Here is a 23,220-nt window from a genome sequence, read left to right as displayed (position 1 = left end):
TTCAGCTTGGGTGAACAGTTTTTGCAGCAAATGCTGGATGCACTATATTTCTAATGCCTACTGGTTTCTCTACCTTCTAAGAGTTTTTTGCACCTTTAGTCAGCATTGCTTGTTCGGTGCCCGATCCAACTCCCATTTGAGTCAAAGGAAGGTCTCCCACCACCTTCCGTGGGCACTGGGTCAAGCCCTGTGTCTGCTTATTCTTTGAAACAACCAAAAAGTAGGTTAAATTACATTTAAAAGCCACGTAAATGAATGTTTTCCCTGTGACCTCTGTGATTCTTCAATAGCCTAGGCATTAAAACTGGGATCTCAATGAGTTAGTGCAGAAATGCCCAGCCCACGGACCATACTCAGCCCACCAGAGCATTTCATAAGGCCCACGACCTGCTTCAACACACTATGCTAAGAGCTGATTCTTTAGCATTTTGTCATGTTTACATCATTTTAGTTTATGCAAGCGTGTAAACAGACAATACTGTACATAGCTTGTACATATGAAACAAGCTGAACTTAAAATATAAATTGATACAGGTGACGTTAAATCTGTTTGGCCCACATGAGGTTGTGCTTATGTTTATGTGGCCCTCCTGTGTGATAAGTTTGGGCACCACTGAGTTAGTGGATTTCAGAGCCGTTCCTAATGGATAGAGGTCTACATGCCTCGACTGCTGCCATAGGAAGCTGTGCTGGAAGTCTCAGTAGTGACACCAAATCAGCATGAGGAATATGACAGCTGTGGTAATCTGATTCAGTGATGCGCAGGAGGCTTCCTCAGATAACAATATGGCACCTTCTACAGCACTACATTTAGGGCAGGGGAGAGGTGAATGTTCCCACTCCAGCAAAGGAGTTATATTAACTGGTTCCCGCGGTATCGCATCCCACCAGGAACTGAAGCCTCGATCCAAAACACAGAAACATAAGGCTTGAATGAGCTGAGGGGATCCGTTTCTTGTTTTTCTTCTACCGGAAATTAAATGTCTCTGAAATGGATTCTATTGTGTGCAGGAACGTGCAAATAATTTAGCAAATGGTAAATGGCACAGTCTGCTTGCCTCCCTTTGTTGGCATGCAGACCACTAGAGATGCCCTTATCCACTGCCCCGTCCACAGTAAATGGAAACATATCTATGTACTAACAAAAGCTCCCTTACAAACATTTGGGAGGCCTTTGAACAAGAGCAGCTCAGCACGTTTGGCAAAACCCTCGCAAATAGCTATGCCATCAATGAGGGTGTTTGTGTGCAGACTGTACGTGTGGGTGTCCCCTATCATAAAATAAGAATGCCTGGTTCAAGGAAACGAAAAGCGTGAGAGTGATTAAGCTGTAAAGATTTAGCTAATGTAACTAGATAATAGAGCAGCTCTTCTAAATTAGAAAATGCAAGGCTTCCTTTTGTTTTTTAATTGTTTAGGTAAGTAGAAAAAATAAAGCTCTTATTCAATTAAGCCAGTGACCTCCTTTTAGCTGGAGGATTTAACAACATCAGATATCTTGGCATTTGTTTTCTGTGCCTTTATGCCTCTTTAGATTTTTAGAATTTAGCAAGTCTCTCTTTCATTTAAAAAAACCAACAAATAAAATTTCTGCATGGTTGCTAATGTGATGGCGCCTAATTTAGGAGTTGGAGATTCCTTCAAAAATTTGGATCAAGATCATGTGAATCACAACACATAACAGGACATATGTAACTCCTGTGTCAAACATGTCCAAATGGACACGTGTATCCTAAATCCTTCCAAGAGTTTTCTGGGAAAGGATACATAGGGGTTGTTCTCACTGAAGTTGATGGCAAAATCCATATTCGCTTCAATGGGAGTGGAATTGGGACTATACTGCAAGCTATCATGGGAAAAAGAACTATTCCTGATTTCAATCCTTAATTTAACAAAACCGGGGGCCAAAACTACTCCCTCTCTAGAGATCTAAGGGACTGTTTTGATCATTTCATTGAGCTTCGCGGGACAAAGAGAATGTGTATAGTGAAACAAAGTAAAACACTAAGGAAATTTTCTAATTACCAGTATGTGGTAATTGCTTTCTCCTTGGCTGATTGTGATTGCTATCATTTCTGGTTCACTAGCTTATCAAGTCTACATTTTATATAAATGATACTGATTGTTCCAACTCATTGGACCATTTCTGAGAAGACAGTGGGGAAGCAGTCAGTAAGAGTTTGATTTGGCAGTTTATTTGAAAGCAAGCTAATGAAACTCTATCTGTGGGACAAATGTGGTGCAAAATTGAGCATGCTGGAAAGCACAATGATATAGCTACACCCAGGAGCTTTGTTTCAAGCTTAAAACCACTTTTATGGAAATAGAGATGGGGAGAGGAATTTTGCATTTTGTATTTACATCTATGTGTCCACTCTGTCTCCTGAAAGTATTGTAATTAAGTCTTTGAAAAACTGCATATTCTTTTAACCCAGATACGTTCAGGAGCCACCCCACTTATATGATGAAAATGATTACATGTGATAAACTTTATCAGAGAAAAGCCTCCTTTGTTTATGACAATTCAGTCAAACTGGACATCTTTCCTCTCCCTAGCATATGAAGGCAACTCTCCCTCACCCAATCCCCATCAATTAGGTGCTGAAAAGTGGATCCACAGCCCCACTGATGTCAATGGGAGTTTTTTCCATTGACTATGATGGGCTTTGGAACAGATTCAAGGTGCTTATTTGGTGTTCAGTTAAGCAAGTGGGATCTTAACTGAAGTATGTCCACCTCCACTAAGGCCCCAATTCAGCAGAACACTTAAGCACATGCTTAAATGTTTTGTAAAATCATGCCCTGTGCCCAGCAGGCTACGGGAATGTTGGACTGAATCTCTACAGGCAGCTCAACAAAAACCAAAGTTCTCATTAGGGGAAATCTTTCTTTCAACATCCAATATTTCACCCCAAACTTCCCCCAGCTGAGACCTTGAACTCTTACATTTGCATCCAAGATCAGCTACTCTATGTAGGGCTGGTCAAAATTCTCAGGGGATGAAAATACTGAAATTTGGTTTTCACCTGAATTGGCCAAAACGTCTAAATCTCTGGACTTTTTGCAAAATGAAATATTTCAAGAATATTTCATTTTGACCTTTCAACAATGTCAAAGTGCTTTGATTTGACAATAATTTTAGGTAGAACAGAATATAAAAGTAAAAGTGATAACGTTGAAATTAAATCTTTCACCCTCATTGAAATCAAACATTTTGATAATTTCCCACCAAAATTTCAACAAAACTGATACTTCACATTAAATGTTTCAATTTAGTCAAATCAGCATTTCCTAGCAGAAAACTATTGTCTACAAATTTTCAGTCAGCTCTAACATCATGTATTAAGTGGATACATGTATAAAACAAAAAGGCAATAATACTTAGTGTCTCTAACTGTGTGAACCCTGCATTTAAGAAGTTACATACCGCATGAATAAATAAAGATGAGGTTTTGATTTTAATTTTTCAGTAGGACCCTGATTCAGGAAGGTACTTAAGCACGTGAGTAATCCCATTGAACTCATCTATTTTATTGAACTCAGTGGGGCTATTCATGTGCTTAAAGTTAGGCACATGCTTAAGTACTTTCCTGAAACTCACCCTATTTGAGCTAGGTGGAAAATGCAAAAAATAGTCTATCAATATTCCTTTAAATATTTTAATGCATTCCCTTCAGCCATGCTTGTGCCCATTCTGCGTTTGCTTATTATGAACGGATTCAAGTGCTTAAGTTTTAGTTGCAAAAACGTTCACAGAGAGCAAATCGCAAAGGCATAACAAGAGTATTCATGGAAACCAACATCTGAATTCATACAAAAAATTATTTGTGCTGGAAGTGCTTGTGTGACTTTTGACCAACCTCAACTAAGCAACAAAGTTCATATTTTGAATATTTGTAAACAAACCATACAATTCAAGAAACAACTGAATAAATTCAGATAATAAACAATTGTGAGAAATTCTTCACTCAGCCCTAATTACTAGCTTGTATTTCTGTGCTAGAATTAAGGCACCACTTAGATGTCCATAAAAGTGACCAGTTCTGAGTATTTTCACATGCAGGAATAGATGATTTTTTGGTCACAAAAAAAAAGAACCTACCTACCGCACATTTAATATCGGGACTTCTACTGGAATCAGATTACCAGACATCTTGAATTTAACCCTTTTTTGCTCCAAAAAGTGTCATAAGCATTGGACCTTGGGTAATTTTAGGTAATTTTGCCATGATTCCTGCATGTTTGCATCCCACAGACACATGAGTTTTTCTCTTTGATGTTTCTTCTTGAACTTCCTTTCTGACTGGTATCGTCGTGATCATGACTACATTCTTATTCTATCAAGTACTTCAGATAATCTGTACCTTGATGTTTCAAGGCACTAAGTGCCTTGCAGTCTTAATGCACTCAATGGAAGTGTAAGACACTCAAAACCTTGTAAGCAGTGTGTTTGGTACCTTGGAATATTGGGCCCTGTATTAAGTAGAAATATATCTTTTATTTTATGTTCCAAGTATTATCTAAAATGTGCTTCTAGTGCAGTTACTCTCTCTGTTAACTTTTACATTTTGTCATGAGGCTCCATCACTTGATTTTTTTTTTAATTTGGACCACAATATAGCATCCCTTTAATTGGCTCTCTTTTCTCAGTTCCCCTCAATCTGGTTAAAGCTTTCCTCTGGCAGCAAAACCTTGAAGAAGGTGGGCTTGAAGACCCCTTCCAGTATGAATTGCAAGCTAGAATTTTCAGATTCGGATGTCGAAATTTAAGGACCTGTTGATGTCAATGGGAGTTGTAGGTGCTGAGAACTTCTGCAAATCAGGCACTTATTTAGGTACCTATATACATATTTTACACATCCATGCTTGTAAATGTTGGCCCTATCTCATTACCAAGGAAAAGCGAGCAAGCATTTGGCAGCCCTGGTGTATTCCTTCTGCCACCACTTATTCACTTTCCATTCATTGCACTGTGCCCTACAGTTCATTATCACCTACCAACTTAGAAATCTTTCTATTTAAATACCATCATCCAAATTCTTTCAGACAAAAACTCAGCATTCCCCCTTGGGCTTCCCTGTCTTTAATTTCTTCCGATCTTGAACGACACAAGTTAAATCCCTTCTTTTTCTGCCCCTTAGCTAGGGCAATTCACCGCATTGGGCAGACCTTCCCTGGTACCACAATTTCCCCTGTATTGTAATTCTTATCCTTTAGCCTTTGACTGATGGTTTCTGATGCCCTGAGCACTTTATGTGCCCGCGAAATCCCCTTCTCTCCCCAGACAATACATAACTGCAGCAAAAATTGCAACTTGTTTTCAGTGCTTCCTTCTCTTGCAAAAACCACGTTATGCCATTTTAATTAAGCTGCATTTTCTAAAAATGCACCTGATTCATTCTTTCTAACATCATATGCTTTCCACCACAGCTAATGTCAAATTAAGTGTACTATCCAGATGGATGCCTGACAGGCCCTTTATTTAAGGATGCCATTACATGAAGCATTTTGCAGCCTTCAGTGATTTTTCCCACAGTGATTGAACTTGTCGACTCAAACGCTACCTTGTAGTCCTTGGTGACAGTAGCTTGATGGAAACTACAGAGCTTATTGCCTTATTTTGATTTCCCTTTGCTCTGTGTCATTGTCTCCACTTGCTATGCTCACTCACTCCAACATGCTCACGTAATTAATCAGCATCTAGGATTTTCTAGTACATCTCTACCTCTATATAACGCTGTCCTTGGGAGCCAAAAAATCTTACCGCGTTATAGGTGAAACCGCGTTATATCGAACTTGCTTTGATCTACCGGAGTGCGCGGCCCTGCCCCCCTCGAGCACTGCTTTACCGCGTTATATCCGAATTCATGTTATATTGGGTCACGTTATATCGGGGTAGAGGTGTATTAGGTTCTTAATTTATACTGAAAAAAGTCTCCCATGAAGCTGTGAGAACACCAGAGAATCCTGTTCAGTTTTCCAATAAGTTTTCTTCTTATTGGAAAAACTGCAATAAGAAAGGGATCATCTCTCCTTTAACACAAAATGTATAATCTCTCCTAAGCATGCAAAGAATACTAACTGCAAATGCAAGAAATTGGATTTTACTACTAGTATCAGGTTCAACGCCTCGTTTCTCCAACAACCCACATCAGTGCCCTTTTCCATGACACCTTCTAAGGATGGAAGCCCTGATTCAGCAAGGCAATAACACACACAGACTTGTGCCTTAACTGAGAGTTAAGATAATGATTAACTATTTTACTGAATTAGGGACTCCGGGACCTGGTCCTGAAAGCCACTTATCTTCTCCTTATTCAAATCCCTCCTCAAGACCCACTTCTGGAATAACACCCACAGGAAATTAGCCAACAATGACCCATCCATTTTACATTATTGTCTGCAACGTGCTTGTAGCCATGTTGGTCCCAAGATATTAGAGAGACTAGGTAGGTGAGGTAACATAAGAACGGCCATACTGGATCAGACCAAAGGTCCATCTAGCCAATATCTTGTCTTCCAAGAGTAGCCAATAGCAGGTACCCCAGAGGGAATGAACAGAGGTAATCATCAGGTAATATATTTTATTAGACCAACGTGTCTCTCACCAACAGAAGCTGGACAAATAAGAGATTACCTCACCCACCCTGTCTCTGTAGTATCTATTTTACCTATACTTAACTGAAGAGTTGTGCTACCATGATGTACACAGTCCTCAACTGAGTAATTTCATGATCCTACTGCTTTGCATCCTCCTGCCACACCTTGTTGTTGTTGTTTTAAATCCTCTTCATTATGTCAGGTCTGAAAGTAGATTGTAAGTTCTCTGGGGGCTTTTTTGTTCAGTTTTAACAGTGCCTGGCACCATGGGGTCCTGGTCTCTGACTGGGAATTCTAGATGCCACTGCCACACAAATTATAATAAGCTTATTAGGCTGCTCTGAGAAAGAACTGCGTCTTTATCTGTGCTGCCAGGTGCCTAGCACAGTATGGGACACTGAAAAATTAATAAGAAATAATTATCTATGTCATCAGCATACTATTAACAGTAAGGATAATGGCAGAGGCAGACTTAGGTTGGATGCACAGATTCGTGGATAGCCACACCCCAAAATGGCCTAGAGCAGGACAAAGAAGGAAAAATCACACGTTCGGTCTGTGTGTCAGGCATTCCAACTCTGTCCCTAGTGTTATTTAAACAAATGAGCTCTACTCATTTGCACTTCACTGTGCTCCCACCTGCACTGCTCACAAGTGTCATAAAGATACCAATGGTATGTATTGATTTATACATCTTTCTATGGTATGTATTGATTCATAATCTCTCAATATATATTTACCAGTCACCAAAGTATCTAGGTACTCAATGGTATCTGTATAGCTTGTATTAATTTATGGAGACTGTTCCTTTATTTTCATAGCTCTAATGGAAAATACAAATAGTCACTGGCAGAGATGGCCATTTCTCTCCTTAGGTACCGTAATTCCTTCATGTTTCTGAAGGTCACAGGGACTCAGCCAGGCTAGAATCACCAGTCATTTTAATTTCCAGTGTTTCGAATTCATTACAGAATAATTCTTATAGATTTTTGTGTAGACATATTTACTGTTTTTCTCTTCACTCCAGAAGATATACAATAACTAAACTCACTTTAATTAGATCAGTGCCACCAATATTGGAAAGTTGCTGGCATTTTAAAAATTAGGTGAGTAATTTAATCATAAAATGACTCTTCATGTCTCAATTTCAGGATAGCCACACCAAATCCTAAGCGTACTGTGCGTCATGGCTCAGAAACATAAAAAGCAAATTGTCAACACATTTTTAGAGTGACTCAGTAATAGACACATTAAATCTTTCAGTCTGCCCTCTTTATATTTGGAGGGAAGCACGTTTAAAAGATACAAGAATGTCTCTATGGGCTGTACAATACTTGTTTCACTTAAATTCAGTGGGCTAAATTCTGCTGTCAGTTGCACTTGTGCAACCCTATGGGCTTGGATTGAAGTTAAAATTTAGGATTGGCTCCATGTGTTCAGCTATCAGAGACATATCTAATTTAAAGTGTCACTTAGATGGGATGGTCCTTTAATATAGCACATGGTCAAGGCAGTGTTTTGGCTGGGCCATCAAAAAGACTACTACCATAGTGTGTAAACTGCTTTGATATATGAGCATTAGGACTTAAGCTCAAACTTAAAGCATGGGCCTATGTGCTTTTCTGAATAGGGGTGGACTTAGAGGTAAACACATCCTTAAATATTTTGCTGAGTAGGGGCAAAATCAAGGATAATCCTCAGAAAGCCTGGGGGTATTGAAATATTCCAGTGTAAACTAATTAAATGATTGTTGCATTCTGTGCAATGTACTTTTGAATGTCGTTATTCTCTAAGGGGAAAGAAACCAAAGTGTTAACAGAAGGCACAATCATGAGTCACTATGTGAAGGGGATTGTGATGGGAGGGTAGGGGAAGCTACCTAGTTCCTGGCGAACAAGGGGTTAACTCCAGCTCCGCTCCCCCTTCCATAGCACAGTTGCTCAGTGGCTGCATTAACGTAGGGGGTTAACTTGCTGACTGTGACCGTTTGTTTTTCTTATCGAGTCATCCTACCAATGTACGGAGGTGAGCACATGCTATATCCATCTATGACATAACATAGTTCTAGGTGATTCTCCTATTGCAAAGTAATATGAATAAGAATGACTTACTTGAATGCATTGGCATCTCCATGCACCTTATAGTTGTCTGCACTGATTCTCGAGATGACTCTGGTGACAGCAATGAGAATGCCAATATTGACCTAAATAAGAAAAAATAGGACTCAGTCAGGGAAATGAGCATGGAATATGTCAGAGATGCAAAGTGCACTGAGTTTGTATTCTACAAATACAGAAGAAAAGGGTAACTTTTGCTTTTTATATTAATTTTCCAACCATAGGGCTATAATTTTGGTCTGTGCAGGGGAAATTCTAAGAAACCTAAACCCATTGGTTGTCTGGCAGTTTTGCACAAAGCAGTAGAAAAGTGGGGTGCTAGGATCTGGGCTACTTTTTTTTTTAAAGCATCTTATCAGGGGTTTTTTATTTGTTTTTATAATGGATGTTCACTATCTGCAAATTGAGATTTGGGTTAGATGTGCTGAATGAGAATTGACCGTTAGTTAGTTAGAAACTTTGCTTCCCATCATCAGAAGCATGGATTTGACCACAACTGCAAGGCCAAAAACCCCTATTCTATATGTGAATCTCTTAGGTACCTACCAGTAGCTGACAAACTGGCCATGAAAACTGTAATGTGTGTGCGTTTGTGTTTTAGAAAGCACCTTCCTTTAGCCCTTTCAGTGCTGAATTCTTGCCACTTACCAAAATTTGCTTGCAGTGTTGGCATGAGAACATTTTGAAATAGAATTAAGAAAAAAGGTTAAGGCTGAGCTCTGCTTTACACAAAAGGCATGCTGCATTGGATGTCAGGCCCAGCAGAAAAACATCCATGTAATGAAAAGAATTCCCACCAGAAATTCAGGGAATCTTGAAAAGATCGACATTGAAAGACAGAACAAAGGATTGTTTGTCATCCCTGCTAAAGTCATAGATGAAGAAAAGGAGGAGGAAGCTTTGCTATTGGAGGGACACTCTTGCTGTCAAAATACCTTAGTTTTTTGAGAGAGAGAGCTGGGAGGCAGGGAAAGTATACTTCCCCCTTCTAGTCTAAAGTCTACACCAACTACAGTTAGTGTTGCTGCATGTCCAGTTTTCACCCGGATAGTCCGGGTTTCGGCTTGGGTGTCCGGTGCCATTTGCCAAGCCCCGATGTACATTTTTTTTTTTTAATCTGTGGCAACTCTAAGGAGAAGGAAGGAGGCAGCACAGCAGCTGCTGCCGCCACCACCACCTCTGGGGCCAGGCTGCTCACAAGGCATGTGTTGTGCAGGGGCAGAGCTGTGGGGGAAGAGACAGGGTGGGGCAGAGCCTGGGGAAAGAGGCGGAGCAGGGATGGCGCTTTGGGGGAGGGGGCAGGGTCGTGGGGGAGGGGGTGGGGTGGGGCCTGGGGAAAGAGGCGGAGCAGAGATGGGGCCTTGGGGGAAGGGGCAGGGCCGAGCCTTGGGGGTCCGGTTTCTGCCATTAGAAAGGTGGCAACCCTAACTACAGTGTGTGTTGTTTACCATGGAGTAAGTACCATGAAGGAAGAAGAATAGAATAGGTCTGAACAGGAGAAGGAGGAGGATGCAGACTGTAGTGGCTGCTACTAATTATTTTTCACCCCAAAATGAGCAGTAGTTATTTGTACATACGTGCTTCGATTATGATTTTTAGAATAAAAATCTTAAATATTTTCTCAAAGTTTAATAACCACTGAGGCTTCTCAAGATATTTTCCTTCATTGCACCCAAGCCCTGTTTCTTGTCGATTTTAGACAATAGGTGCAGATCCTCAGCTTGTGTGTCCAGTCATAGCTATGATTACTCTCAGCAGCTGAGGATCTGGCCCATCATTACTGCAAGACAACAGGTAATAGGAAATCAAGAATCCCACTCTGGACTGGATCTAGAGCCATGTGAATAATTCCTTGTGAAAGCTGGCACCATTTTCATTTGTAAACAAATATCCTGGTCCAGCTCTCTGGACTTGGATAATAGTCTGAATATTATTCAATAGGAATTTCGGCATTCCCTGTCTCCTCCCCCATCATTTGGAAATACAATTTTCTTTTATTTACCAGGCTACAAGGGGCAGCCATGAGCAGCTTACTTTTGAGGTGACATGTATACCACTCACTGAAGCAGTTCTAGCTACCTTTTAATGTAAGCTGTTTCCATCTGTTCTGAAACCCTTTGCATTGCATATCCTTACTTTTAATCGCGGATGACATTTTCAGCATGCGTTAAGGATTTCATTGTTTTGGTCCCACATCCCTATTTCATGTATTTGCACACAAACACAGGGTCAAATCGTACTGATCTTATTCAGGTGGGAGTCCAACTGAAGGCAATAAGCCAATGGCTAAGTTCTTTATTCAGATTTTACTCGGGCAAAATTCCCATTGTAGCCAATGCAAGGTTTGCTTTGGTACGGGCTCAGTGAAAAGGTTCTGTTCCCCCCTGTGGTGCTTGACTGCTCCTTGAGAAGAGCAGAGTCTCCTCAGCTCCTATTAGCTTCAATGGAAGTTGTGGGATCAATCAGAAAATTCTCCACACCTGGCAGAATTGAGCCTACACTGAACAAGGACCATACCATCCAGTTATCAGAACCACTGGTGTGAGTAAGTCCAGTAGACTGCACTTTCAAAGCAAATGCAAACAAAACCTGTTTTCTAAAACATGGAATGTTTTTAGCATTTGTAGCTGAATTTCAGTTTCAGAATTGTATATAAATGAGAAACTATTTGAAGCCTGATATTTTGGGACTTCAAAGAATTTATAAAGAATGAGCATTTCAGATCTCCTGTGAAGTCACTGTCACCACGTCCCCTTTGCTGTATGTCAGTGAGCTTGCTATCACATAGCAAGAGAACACTGATCTTACTACAAAAAATAAAGACTCATCATAAAATAAGCAAAAAAATTCTTAAATTTCCACAGTTCCATATTTTAGTGCCTTGTACCCTGCATCTGCTGAAATGTCCAATATTCCCAAAGCCTAATTGCACTCCAGTTTGGATTTGCTTACAATACTCAGTGGAGGAAAGCTCTCTCAAAACACTGGCTTAAATCAGGAAATGAGTTTTGTGCAAGAAGATTAAGAAGTAGTTTTAGAGCAGATAAGGTATTCTGGGAAATTAGTGTTCACATCTAGCCTGAATAAACAGATTAATAAAGTAAGAAGTTCATATCTAATGTGCTAGCAAGCAAAGTATGGAAGCAATTGCACTCCAATTATAACTGAAATACAGCCACTGAAATATTCCACCAATGATTTTTTTTTGACATCTGGCGTAAATGCCTTGTCAACAATATGAATAGGAGAATGGTGGGTTGATGAAACACCATTGTATTTTACCTTACAAAATAACACAAACTTTAAAATTGCTGCAGATTTACAACCCAATATAATGGGGGAGACACGCATACAGAGACCTCACCTATTAAAATATTCAAGCTAGAAGGATAAACATTTAGATACGGGAATTGAATGCTGCTCCTATTTCTTATTTTTCTGAAAGGCCAGAATTGGCTTCACGGTTGCAGTTATTCTGCCTTATTATTCTCAGGAACTTGCTTATACTTCTTTTTAAAAAACACAGCTAATAACAATAGCCAGCTCTCCTGATTTACAGGGCTTATATGTGGGCAAAACTCCCATTAAAGTTAATGGGCCAAATCCTAGGAGGTGATGAGCAGCTGCCAGTCTAAGAAATGGGAGTGGCAGGTGATCCAAAGTCCATGGCAAATCTCCCATTGACTTCAGTGAGCTTTGGATAAGGCTGAAGAACATTTCACCTGAGTGAAAACTGCAGGACTGGGACCACAGTTACAAAGGCGACCAAGGCTGTCCTTTCAGCATCACTTTTCTCTCTTTATGAGACGTTTTTTCCCAGAACCAGTTTCTGAAAAGTTGAAGTATATGGGCCACATCCTGCATTCCTTACTCGTGCAAGTAGTTCTGTTTAAGGGAAGGGGGTCGCCAACAGCCAAGCAAGGCTTGACCCCGCAACTGGAATTGCAGTGGAATGTCTGCTGATGCAGGTCCTGATCCTGCAACCCTTTGTCAGACCTCCCACAGGTATCTAGGCAGGATCCTGCCTCTAAAATAAGTCAGTGGGAGTTTTGCCATCGACTACAGTGGGAGCAGGAATGGGGCTTCGGTTCCAGTTAGAGGTGGGTAATGATCCAAGGGTTGTTCATCTGAAATACAGGTCTACAACACGGGGCTGGAAATGTGGCAGAAACAGGCTCTTTCCTTTATTTAGCTAATTTTTTAATCTGAATTTATTTGTGCTTCATCCAGTTTCCCTCCAAATCTCATTAGATTTTTGTTGCTTCTCTTGTGCAGTCCAGAAACTCCATGAACAAAGTTTTATGCCTGGCATTTTGGGACCTTTGCAGCCACTCTAGGACAGACCCTGGAAGGTGCAGACACATTCAAAAAAGAGTTTCCAATACATGAAGTTCATTAAATCCATTGACCAAGCTTCTTTAAAACACAAACTCTTTTAAGTTCCACATGAGTTTCAAACAAAATTTCAGGGGGTTAATTGAACAGATTCACCCATCCTTAGCTTTAACGTATTTTTCTGGGGATGAGTTAATTTTCTTGCCATTGCAATATCATTAATAGCAACACTAACATCTCAAGTTATTCTGGCAGCGGGACACTGCTAAATCTCATGGGAAATCTGTAGTGGATGTTCTGCATTTCCATATGCTGCTAATCAGTTAAAGCAGATGGATGTTCAAAGTTGGAAGAACAAGGGGCCTACTTTTGCTCTCAGCTACACCAGACCAATTGTGGGGTCATTGTATTGATTTAAAGGGAATTCCTGTGGATTTTCATGAGTGTAGCTTAGAAGAATTCATACATAGGAGTTCTGCATCACAGGTCAGGGCATGGCAGAAGAGTTGGGAATGGAGGAGATATACCGTAAAGCAAGCACTGATGGAAAGGTCTAACCAGACCCTTATTTGTCGTCTTTCCTAGCTTTAGTCTTTCACATTTGATTTCTTATCATCAGTTTAATTCTTTCAAAAATGCTGCATGTTTTTGAGTAGAAAAAAAGGAATAAGGAACTTTATTTTAAACAAGAAAAAGTGCTAGTGCTCAGGCACTGATAGGGATAAAATTAAGGAAGCTGAGTTGTTCAGTTGTGCACATGCTTAAGTGCCTTCTTGCTTCAGGGTCTCTAAGCGTTAGGGGCCAAGTTCTGCCCCCCCTCCCACTCTACAAGCAGACTGACTTAAATCAGTGGGGCTACTTGCAGAGCAAGGCACTATGTAATGAGAACAAGAGTGGAACATCGGGCCCCCAGAGTGATCTGTGATTAGCAGACTCTGGCCCCTAGCTGCTCCCTTACTCATAATAAAGGGTACCTTGAAGTCAGTGGAGGGAGGCATTGCAGCATAGAGCACTGTACTGGGACTTGGGAGTGTTGGGTTCTGTTCTCAGCTTTGCCTCTGACCTGCTGGTGACCTTGGGCAAATTCACTTCACCTCCTTTGTTTTCCCATCAGTAAAATGGGGATAATGATATTTACCTCCTTTGTAAATTGCTTTGAGACCTACTGATGAAAAGTGTTGTGTAAGAGCTAGCTGTTGTTCTTACTGAATTGGGTTCTAGGTACTATTCAGCATGAGCGTGTCAGAAAGTTGCCTTCAGTGTTTAGTATTTACAAAGAAGGACCATTCGTAGGCATGAATTGCATGGTGAGACAAGAGCCCCAATTCCCAAAGGAATGTCATCTCCAGGACACTAATGAAAAAGCAATTAGCCCATGTCAACATGGTACAGAATTCTTTGTTGTGATGATCTTTTACTCAGATGTGCACACACATCTACAAAATTGCTGTTGAAGAGACATTCTTGTAACAGGGGATGGGATCAGCCTAGGAAAGTAACAATTTATGGCAAAGCAACATAAAGGATCAGCAAACTACTGTCCAAAATTTTCCCCTGCATGATTGCTATCTTCTTGGTCTGTTCAATGTCTTTGCTACTACCCATCACACAGTATGCACAGGAGTTTGGGTTGTCACTAGAATTGCCTTAATTCTATCATATGTATGAAAACACAGGAAGGAGACAGATGGCTGATAATGAACAAAGCCGTCTGCCAAAAGTCTTTACTACCTTGTTCCAAATATACAGATTCTTTTGGAGAGATGTTTCCTTGGGCACAGTTTGACTAAGATTAATTTGCTTTTCAAATCAGCAGAAAGCGCTAATAGCAAAGCTCGATATTTTCAGGCTATTGCATGGGGGGTTCTTCATGTTCTTAAAGGCCTAACATGTAGGGATTAGAAGAGTGCCCTACAGCTCTTCACGGCACCATCCCCTCGTGTCCCTTGCCTCAAATCCTAAAGCGATTGGGTCTGTGATTCCACACATGGTCAAAGTGTGGGAGGTGGTGGTTGATTTGTTGCCCTTATGGGGAAACTACTGGAGGCTTTGTTAACTTTTTCCACAGACAACTCCCATCACTCCATAACTCCCTTTTAAGGGGGCAGCTCGTGGTGGAAGGAGCTTTAGTAGCATGGCTCCACTGCCTCTGCATTGCTCATGAACCAGAAGTTGGGGCAGGCAGAGGCACAGGAGCTGCACAGATCTGGAGAGAGGCCCCCCTTCCCAGTCCATGGGGGAGGGGGCTGCAATGCCTGCTCCTCCCATGGAATGATTGCCTATATGTCATTTTCCTCTGCCGAGGCCCCCTACCATGGAAACCCTGTGGGTGGGAGCAGTCTGGCTTTTAAGTACAGCCTTTTAAACCGTGCTTTCCTAGCAAAACAACATTTCAGGCAGCTAATGGCTGGTTTGCTACTTAAAGAGCTTTTGCCGCTAAATAACAGGAAGACTAAATACAAATATATATACACACACACTTAAACCACAAGTTAGCCTTGCTGTTATCCCCTAGGATATTAATCCATTTTTCAAGTAGAATATTCAGTTGGCACAATTTGCTGCTCGTTTGGGCTGAGCTGGATTTGGAATATTTTGCAAATTATTATAAGAACACTACCCCGGTTCATTTGTCCTCCCTCCATTTGGCTCCTTCTTTCTCCAAATATTTGAATCCACATAAGAATATAACTTGTCCTGCCAAGAATACTGTGTAACAAATACAAAGTTAGGGCCACGTAGTTTAGCCCTAATTCACACTGGTGAGCAATTACTCAGACGAATAGTGCCACTGATGTCAAAGTTCACCCTGGGAGTAAGTTCTTCACCATCTTCCCTTTTGTATTTAATAGTCTTTGGGCATTAGCTTAGGAGGACTTGATTATGCTCAGATTTCCTACACAGCAAGACAGCAAGTGCTGAGTCAATGAGGAAACAATTTGAATATTGGATTATTTCAGTCGTTCACCATTTTTTACGGGTTTCTCTACACTAGAAACGCTACAGCGGCACAACTGCAGCACTGTACTGTAGACACTTACTAAAGCCACAGAAGGGGTTCTTCTGTCGCTCTAGTAAATCCACCTCTCCAAGAGGCAGAAGCTAGGTCAAGAGAAGAATTCTTCTATCAACATGTGATGTCCACACCTGGACTTAAGCCAGCTTTAATTACAGCACACAAGAAAACAAAGCCCAGGGCTCTTCCACCAATTGTGCCCCACCCGTAGCCACCCACTTACCTGTCACTTGCACAACTGTGCTTTCCTTTTACAGGAGAGAGAAATTCTCTGCCTATCACATGGGATTCTTCAGCTATGCCATTCACCTCATCATTAAGCTGTTGGTGTGAGGCAGTTTCTGCCACGTCAACATACCAAGCTTGTAAAACTGAGACATGAGCTTTTTCACCTTGCCTGTTAAATGTCTATAGAGTCCTAGCAAGCACTTCCATCACTATTAACTTCCCTAGGACTTTTCACAGCACATAGAGTGAGTGGGAGACAGGCTGGGCTACACTGCCCAGGAAATGTCCTGATTCAGCAGATCTCCTGACCATGCTCCAGCAGTTCCCTGGCTGCAGCCCCACTAGAGGGAAGCAGTGGAATCACCAACTGTCATCCCCCTTTGGGAGGAGCTGCAATGTCCAGTTTACCATGACTGAATCAAGCCCTTTGTAGGAGCTTAAATGCTTGTAAAATGCTGTGATGTGGTGAACATGGTGACTCTCCTCTTGGCTTGTGTCAATGCTTATTTGCAAATGCAATGGCTGGGAGGTTCTGTAGGTCCAGGAACATTTGGGGGCATCTCACTGGAACTTTCTTTTGCTAGTCTAGCCTGCTATGGAAAAGTCGAGGCCCCCATTCTGCTGCTCCACCAGGGAAATAATGGGGGCGTGATTTTTGTGCTGTACCCCCTTAGAGTGCACAGAATGCACAGTTTGTGGGGGACAGGTGTACTTTGGCATTGCCAGTATGCTCCAGTCACTCCCCATCCTGCTTTCTCCCGCAGGTCTTCACCGCAGACCCCTTGCTGGTGTCCAGGCAGGAAAGTGGCATAGAGCTCGTGGACCAGGGTGCCACTCAGCCTCTCTCAACACCGCAAAGATGGCCCAGAATCTGCACTCGTCACTTAAAAATCAAAGTAAGGCCTTTAACACAGACGTGTGGTTACTCTAATCAATATGTTTATCTACTTCTCATTTGCATTATTGTCCTGATCCTGCAACCCTACTACAGGAGTCGTAGGGGCCTCCTTGATTACAGTATCAGAGGATTATGCTATAGAGAGGTTTTCAGGGGAGTAATGCTCTCCTTAATCCTGGAAAACAACCCTGACGCCTCGAATAATGAAAGCAATTAAGCACCAGTTCACTGTAATTTAATGTGTGGGCATAATTAAACGGTTGTAATACATTCATGTATCAGTAACTGAGTCATGAACCTGCATTCTTCTCTGGAAAGATTAAAATCGTTACAAGCGACAGATGTACCCAAAGCAGCCATCTGAATGTAACGGGCCTGGTTTAACAAGCCATTCCTTCACCAAGCATTTCAACTGTAGTGCCTGGTGTTCCATTCCAAAGTGGAAGGAACAGCCTGAATCTCATATCATTGTAGAGCCCTAACATACGGTTACAGGGAAGGGGAATGTGCAGGCCATATGGTACCTTCCGCAGAACTCTGCTGGTGGGGATCTAGTCATTTGTTACCTATTTCTGCAATATCCTGAGTGCCCCAAAGCCCCACTGATTGCAGTGGGATTTGAGGGCGCACAGCCCCACGTTTGGAACACCCAGGCCTGCTAAGAACAATAGATTTGAATATTAGTGAAGGGACTCAGCCCTCTGAGATGCAGGAACTAAACGCCTGTAGTTTGCTTGGTGTGGGGAATCTTTTTGATGAGGCATTTAAAAACCCAAGAACTGTCTGTTCTGCACACTCGTTAATGATCCCGGTACACTTGTTCATAAGAGCAGAGACTTGCTCTAGTATCTTTGGCCAAATTTCCCCACCATTGATCCTTTCAGAATTAAGAGCAATGTGGGGGCTGCTCTGATCTCCAGTGTCCACAAAGAACCATCCAACAGCTGGGGCTCTGGCCACACCAATAACTCTCCCCCTACACCACAGGGGGTTGCTTAGGATCCAGCTACATTCGCTGGAGGTATCCATGGCTGGAGGGACATGGCCAGTCTCTGATCCCTTTGCACTGCCAGAGTGGTACAAAGGGAGTAGAGCAGGGCAGAAAATCTGGCCTATGAAATATAATATAATATAAGGCATCCACTTTATAAGTGGTTTGCAGGTATTTTCTTTCTATACCCGCCTCTCTCTCCTCGGACGTCAAAATCCATTGGCCAAGGAGGATTGCAGTTGCTCTTGCCAACCATAGCATTCATAATAAATGATGGCTTAAACCATGCACATTAATAACCTCTGCTTTGAATGTTTTTAATTAACTTTTATATTTACAATATTACTGTTTCCTCCAGCAAATGCAGTAGAAATCTGTACTCGGCCGGCAACTATTTTGGCAAAGAATTTGTTCTGTTTATTGATCATAAATATTTACTTTGAATATGTATTTTAAAACACTGGATGGCTCAGGAGAGAAACATGGATCCATGCGCCTCTAGAGTGTTAGTTCAAATCTAGCCCAGGCTATGGAGTGACTAAGGCTTGTTTCTGATGCTTGCTTAGTGTCTGAAGAAGCAGTTGTGAATAATAATGCCATATAGAACTTTTCACCACCAGGCATTGGTCTAAATCTGTCTCTCATATTACTATATGTTTCTTAGGCATTAATTTCTACAGGGACTATAAATTATCACAAGACTGTATTCTGGTGCTATAGCTATTATCTGAGATGCTTTGTATATAGTGGTCCTCATTAAAATTCCAATAAATTCTCTTGCAAGTAGTTACTGTTACCATGGTATTTGCATTATTCCCTAGGTAGTCACAATACTACAAATATGGAACACTGCAATAATGTTATGTACCCGCAAAGGCAAGGTTATAAAGATTTTAATGGAAGCCGCCATAGTTTGATTTGAGAGTTACTATAGTAACAAAATAGTTTCTGGTTTTAAATTAATAAACTTTATTGCTTTAATAGCTGCATACAGTAGTATCTGTGATTTTCCTATAACTTGATTAGTCATAGCTTCATAATAAATAGTTTTATTAAAAGTACTGTAGCTATGCTCTTATTTGAAATACTGCATATTATGCTGTGTATAAATAAACCACAGGGGAAAAAGATAATTTACTAATATGGAACTTTTCATTTTTTTAATATTTTGCTAACATGTATTTAAAAGATATATTATTGCTATTTTAATAACATGGGACCTAACTATGCATCCCTTACTCACATTGAAAATCATTATTCATGTGAGTAATTCATATGAGTAAGGGTGAGACCACTGGTCCCATAAACACTAAGGACAATTTAATAACATAGTAACAATCCCGTTGTTTTGAAGGTAGGCACCTAAATAACTTTGAAGTTCCATAGCCAGAGCTTCAAACTTCATGGTTTATTTCTATGTATGAATTTGGACCTAAGTTTCCCCAGATCTGACCAGCCTCAAAGTTTGAATGGGATCAGACCCATCTGGAGACATGCCTAACTTTTAGGCACTTAGAAAATGACTGGGCTTCGCATATCCTGAATTCAGCTCCTATGAAATGGATGGAGGGAAATAGGTGCCTAAGAATGGGTTTCACAAAAGCCAGCCCATGGAAGATGCCAAGGAGAAGGGGGCATGTCCTAAGCCTCACTGCTATCAGGGAGTTTGGTGCCTAAATCCCGGCTGGAGGGACACACCTTCCTCTGCTTGGGAGTCTCAGCTGTGAAACCTCTCCTGGAGTCAGGAGGTACCTAAGGAATTTCTTGCAAGGTGGCGGTAGACCTCCCTCATAACTTTTAGCCCAGTGGTTAGAGCACTTGGGATGGGGGAGCCTGTTTCAAGTCTCCCCTCTGCCTGAGGGGGATAAGGGATTTGAACAGGGATTTGCCACCTCTCAGGTGAGTGCCCTAAGTGCTGGGCTCTGGGATATTGTGATGTGAGGCTCCCCCCAGTCTCTGCTCCATTTTGGATAAAAGAGTCATTGGCGCAAGAGGACTGGATCTTGGGTGAGTGGTGGTTAGAGCAGGCTATTGAGTCTCTCTCATGGTGGCACAGCTTCAACGGGAGAGGCTGAGAGAGCCCCCACATCAGAATATCCCATAAGGAAGGGGTTATAGCACTCCTGGTAGCGGTGGGAAAGCCTGTTCAATTCCTGGGCATGTCCCTCCTGCTCCGCCTCCCTCCCCACCCCCAGCCATTTTTGTGAGCACAGGTGAGGGGACCAATCCAATAAGCATGACCAGAGCGTTTTTCCCAGCTTGGGCCCTGCAGGGGAGTTAGCGGAGGACGAGCTCTAGTCCCCTGGTTTCTGAATCACACTGGGGCTTAGGCATCCAGACGCCAAAAGTGGGGCAGCAATGCACGTACTGCAAAAACTTAGGTGCCGAGTGAATTTATGGTTCAGCGGTAGCTGAGGAGTGGCAGTTAGGTGCCTCAGTCCCTTTGTGAATCTAGCCTATAGCATTCAATTGGAGGGACATAGGTACATTTAGAATACAGCAGGCTTTACTGGTAGGTTTCCGTGTCATTAGAATTTCAGTGGCTGGGGGCTGTTGCAGCTTAAGGCCTATCAGCAAGAAGACATGCGCTGTGGACTAGTGAAATTAACAGTGGAGGAATCCGCTCACCTAAACAAATACTACCATGTCAATCAAAGTAAAACGAGGGCATTTGAATGAACAGAAAGAAAATAGCTCAGACAGACACCATGCAATACCATTGAGTTCTGTGGGGCTGCCCAGTGTTACTGAGGATGGAATTTAGGCCTGTGTCTTCAAGTAAAACTGCATGTGCAATGAGAGGCCGGTAGCAGCAAGTATACGTACCATAATTACAAACAGTGCTGGGGCCACAAAAGCCCAGATTGCGCCGTTCTCCAGTGAAAGCCAGCAACTGCAGGGAGAAAGCTGAATGGTTACTATCTATTCACTGCTGCAAGATCAAACATGAGGTCATCTCATTAAGTGCATTGCTAATTAAAAAGAGAAGAAACTATGGTACAGAATGGCTGAGAAATTCTAAAACAGGAAACATGGATGGAGCTAATTCCATCCTCTTGCTTCCCCCCACTCCTCCTACTCAAGGAGTCTCCAGCAAGGTCTCTCTTGGATTTGTATATTGCATAGGGAAGTCTGCCTGCAATTATCTGCTTCAGTGTGCAGGAGACACAGAGAGAGAATACCTAAGCTGTCCTTTCTGGCAGCTGCACCGTGTAATATGGTGTTCATCAGAAGAGAGGATTCCAATTGTCTTTGCAGCAAGAATAAAATCTAAGACTTCCTCTCTTGTTCTTGAGGCTACTGGGGGATGAGGAAGGGGATGACAACTTTCGGCTTAGTTCTTACATCTTCAGTTTGGAATGGACAAAAACCGAACAAAGGAGTAATCCATTCATTCAACAAAAACCTGTATCATCCTGTAATGACTTAAGTACATGAATTACCTTACCCATCAAAATAATGTTTTCTCACATGCTTAAATTGTTGCAGGATTAGGCCCTATAGTATTCTCTCAGATTAGTTTGCTTTTTCTGCTTACAATGCCCCATACTCAATGTTCAGAATTTTAATCCCAAAACCATCTCTAAATCCGGTTTACTAATTAAGATTTAACTTGTTTAATCAGTCAATCATCTCTTCTCTTACTACAGACATTCCCAACCTCTGCATTGTTGGATCCTTCTGACAAAGCACAGCCAGAGGGGTGCTCAGAGCATGTGTAACACTGTTGGCTGGAAACATTTATGTCCACATAGACAAAGGCATACTGCCTAGGAGACTGCTAGGTGTGTAACATCATGCCCTTGGGTAGGTTGTCAGCAATGGGGACCTGTGATCTTTTATTCTAAACCTATGAATCTCAACTGCCTGAGATATAAAACCCACCTATGTTAGCCAATCAACCTTTATCTGTGGTTCGGCCAGCAGTAGAGGGGAACAGAGTGCTACACTGAGCAGCTGTGATTTGGAAGTGGAAAGGGTTCAGAAGCAGCATTTATTACACCTTTAAAAGGATGCATCATCAACTCCAGCAATGGCCCCAATACTTCCTCACTGGCTTTTAGGGAAAGATATGGATCTAATTCAGGGGTAGTAACTCTCTATTCCTCCCTCACTCCAAGCCCTGTGATTCCTGGAAGTAGATTGCGCTTCCTTCTCAAAATCCTGCTCCCCATTAAGCAAGTATTTATAAAGATCTTTTACGCCCACCCGGGGGTCTTCAGTCCTCCAATCCTGCCTTACTCCTCCTCCTGTCCCTCCACATTAGATCTAAACAAAAGGTGTCAAGTCAACTGGGAGTTCAGTACATATTTTGAGAGAGAGAGTGAGTGAGGTTATATATTTTATTGGACCAGTTTCTGCTGGTCAGAGAGACAAGCTTGGGAGCTTTCATAGAGCTCCTCTTCAGGTCTGGGAAGGGACCCCTCAATGTCATAGCAAAATGCAAGATGGAACAGATTGTTTAACCTCAGGGCCGGTGCAACCATTTAGGCAACCTAGGCAGTCGCCTAGGGCGCTAGGATTTGGGGAGCGGCATTTTCTTTGGCAGCAACCGTGGCAGCTGGATCTTCGGCCGCCCTGGTTGCCGCCGGCATTTGGGCGGAAAGAGCTGGGGCAGAGGGCATGGGGGGGTGTACACAGGGGAACTCCCTGCCTCCTCCCCAAGCACACCATGGCTGCTTCACTTCTCCCGCCTCCCAGGCTTGCAGCGCCTAAGCTGATTGGCGCCGCAAGCCTGGGAGGCGTGCTCAGGGTGGAGGCGGAGCAGGGGGGAGCTGGGGCAGGGGGTTGCCTCAGGGCACGGGGGAGGGAGGGCTCAGGGCGGGGGGGAGGGCTAGGGAAGGGCGCAAGGTGGAAGTTTCGCCGAGAGCGTGAAACATCCTTGCACCGGCCCTGTTTAACCTAAGTAGTTAGCACACATTGTAAGGGAAAATTCAAGCTAGAATGGCCCGTTAACACCTCTGCAATCATAGGCTACAACTACATTGCTTACATCAAGTATTTTGGTTAGTTTTGTCACTCTCTGATCCTTGTG

General features: G+C 42.2%; 1 protein-coding gene across 12 annotated transcripts in view; it reads right to left on the bottom strand.

The window, feature by feature from the left end:
* The window catches only part of ADGRD1 (adhesion G protein-coupled receptor D1), a 257,981-nt gene that overhangs the window by 31,508 nt on the left and 203,253 nt on the right, over positions 1 to 23,220 (bottom strand). For 11 of the 12 annotated variants that reach the window (XM_039504723.1, XM_039504722.1, XM_039504714.1 and 8 more), the window contains 2 exons: positions 21,012 to 21,078; positions 8,712 to 8,803 (listed from right to left, as the gene is read on the bottom strand). In XM_039504723.1, the coding sequence (XP_039360657.1) occupies positions 8,712 to 8,803; positions 21,012 to 21,078 (159 nt within the window). Of the gene's footprint in view, positions 1 to 4,684; positions 4,775 to 8,711; positions 8,804 to 21,011; positions 21,079 to 23,220 lie in introns of those variants that run through there. The other variant, XM_039504724.1, reaches the window with a different exon arrangement.

The sequence above is a fragment of the Mauremys reevesii genome, linkage group 18, assembly GCF_016161935.1.
Source record: "Mauremys reevesii isolate NIE-2019 linkage group 18, ASM1616193v1, whole genome shotgun sequence".
Classification (NCBI taxonomy): Eukaryota; Metazoa; Chordata; order Testudines; family Geoemydidae; genus Mauremys; species Mauremys reevesii.
This window is presented reverse-complemented; position numbering and strand designations above follow the sequence as displayed.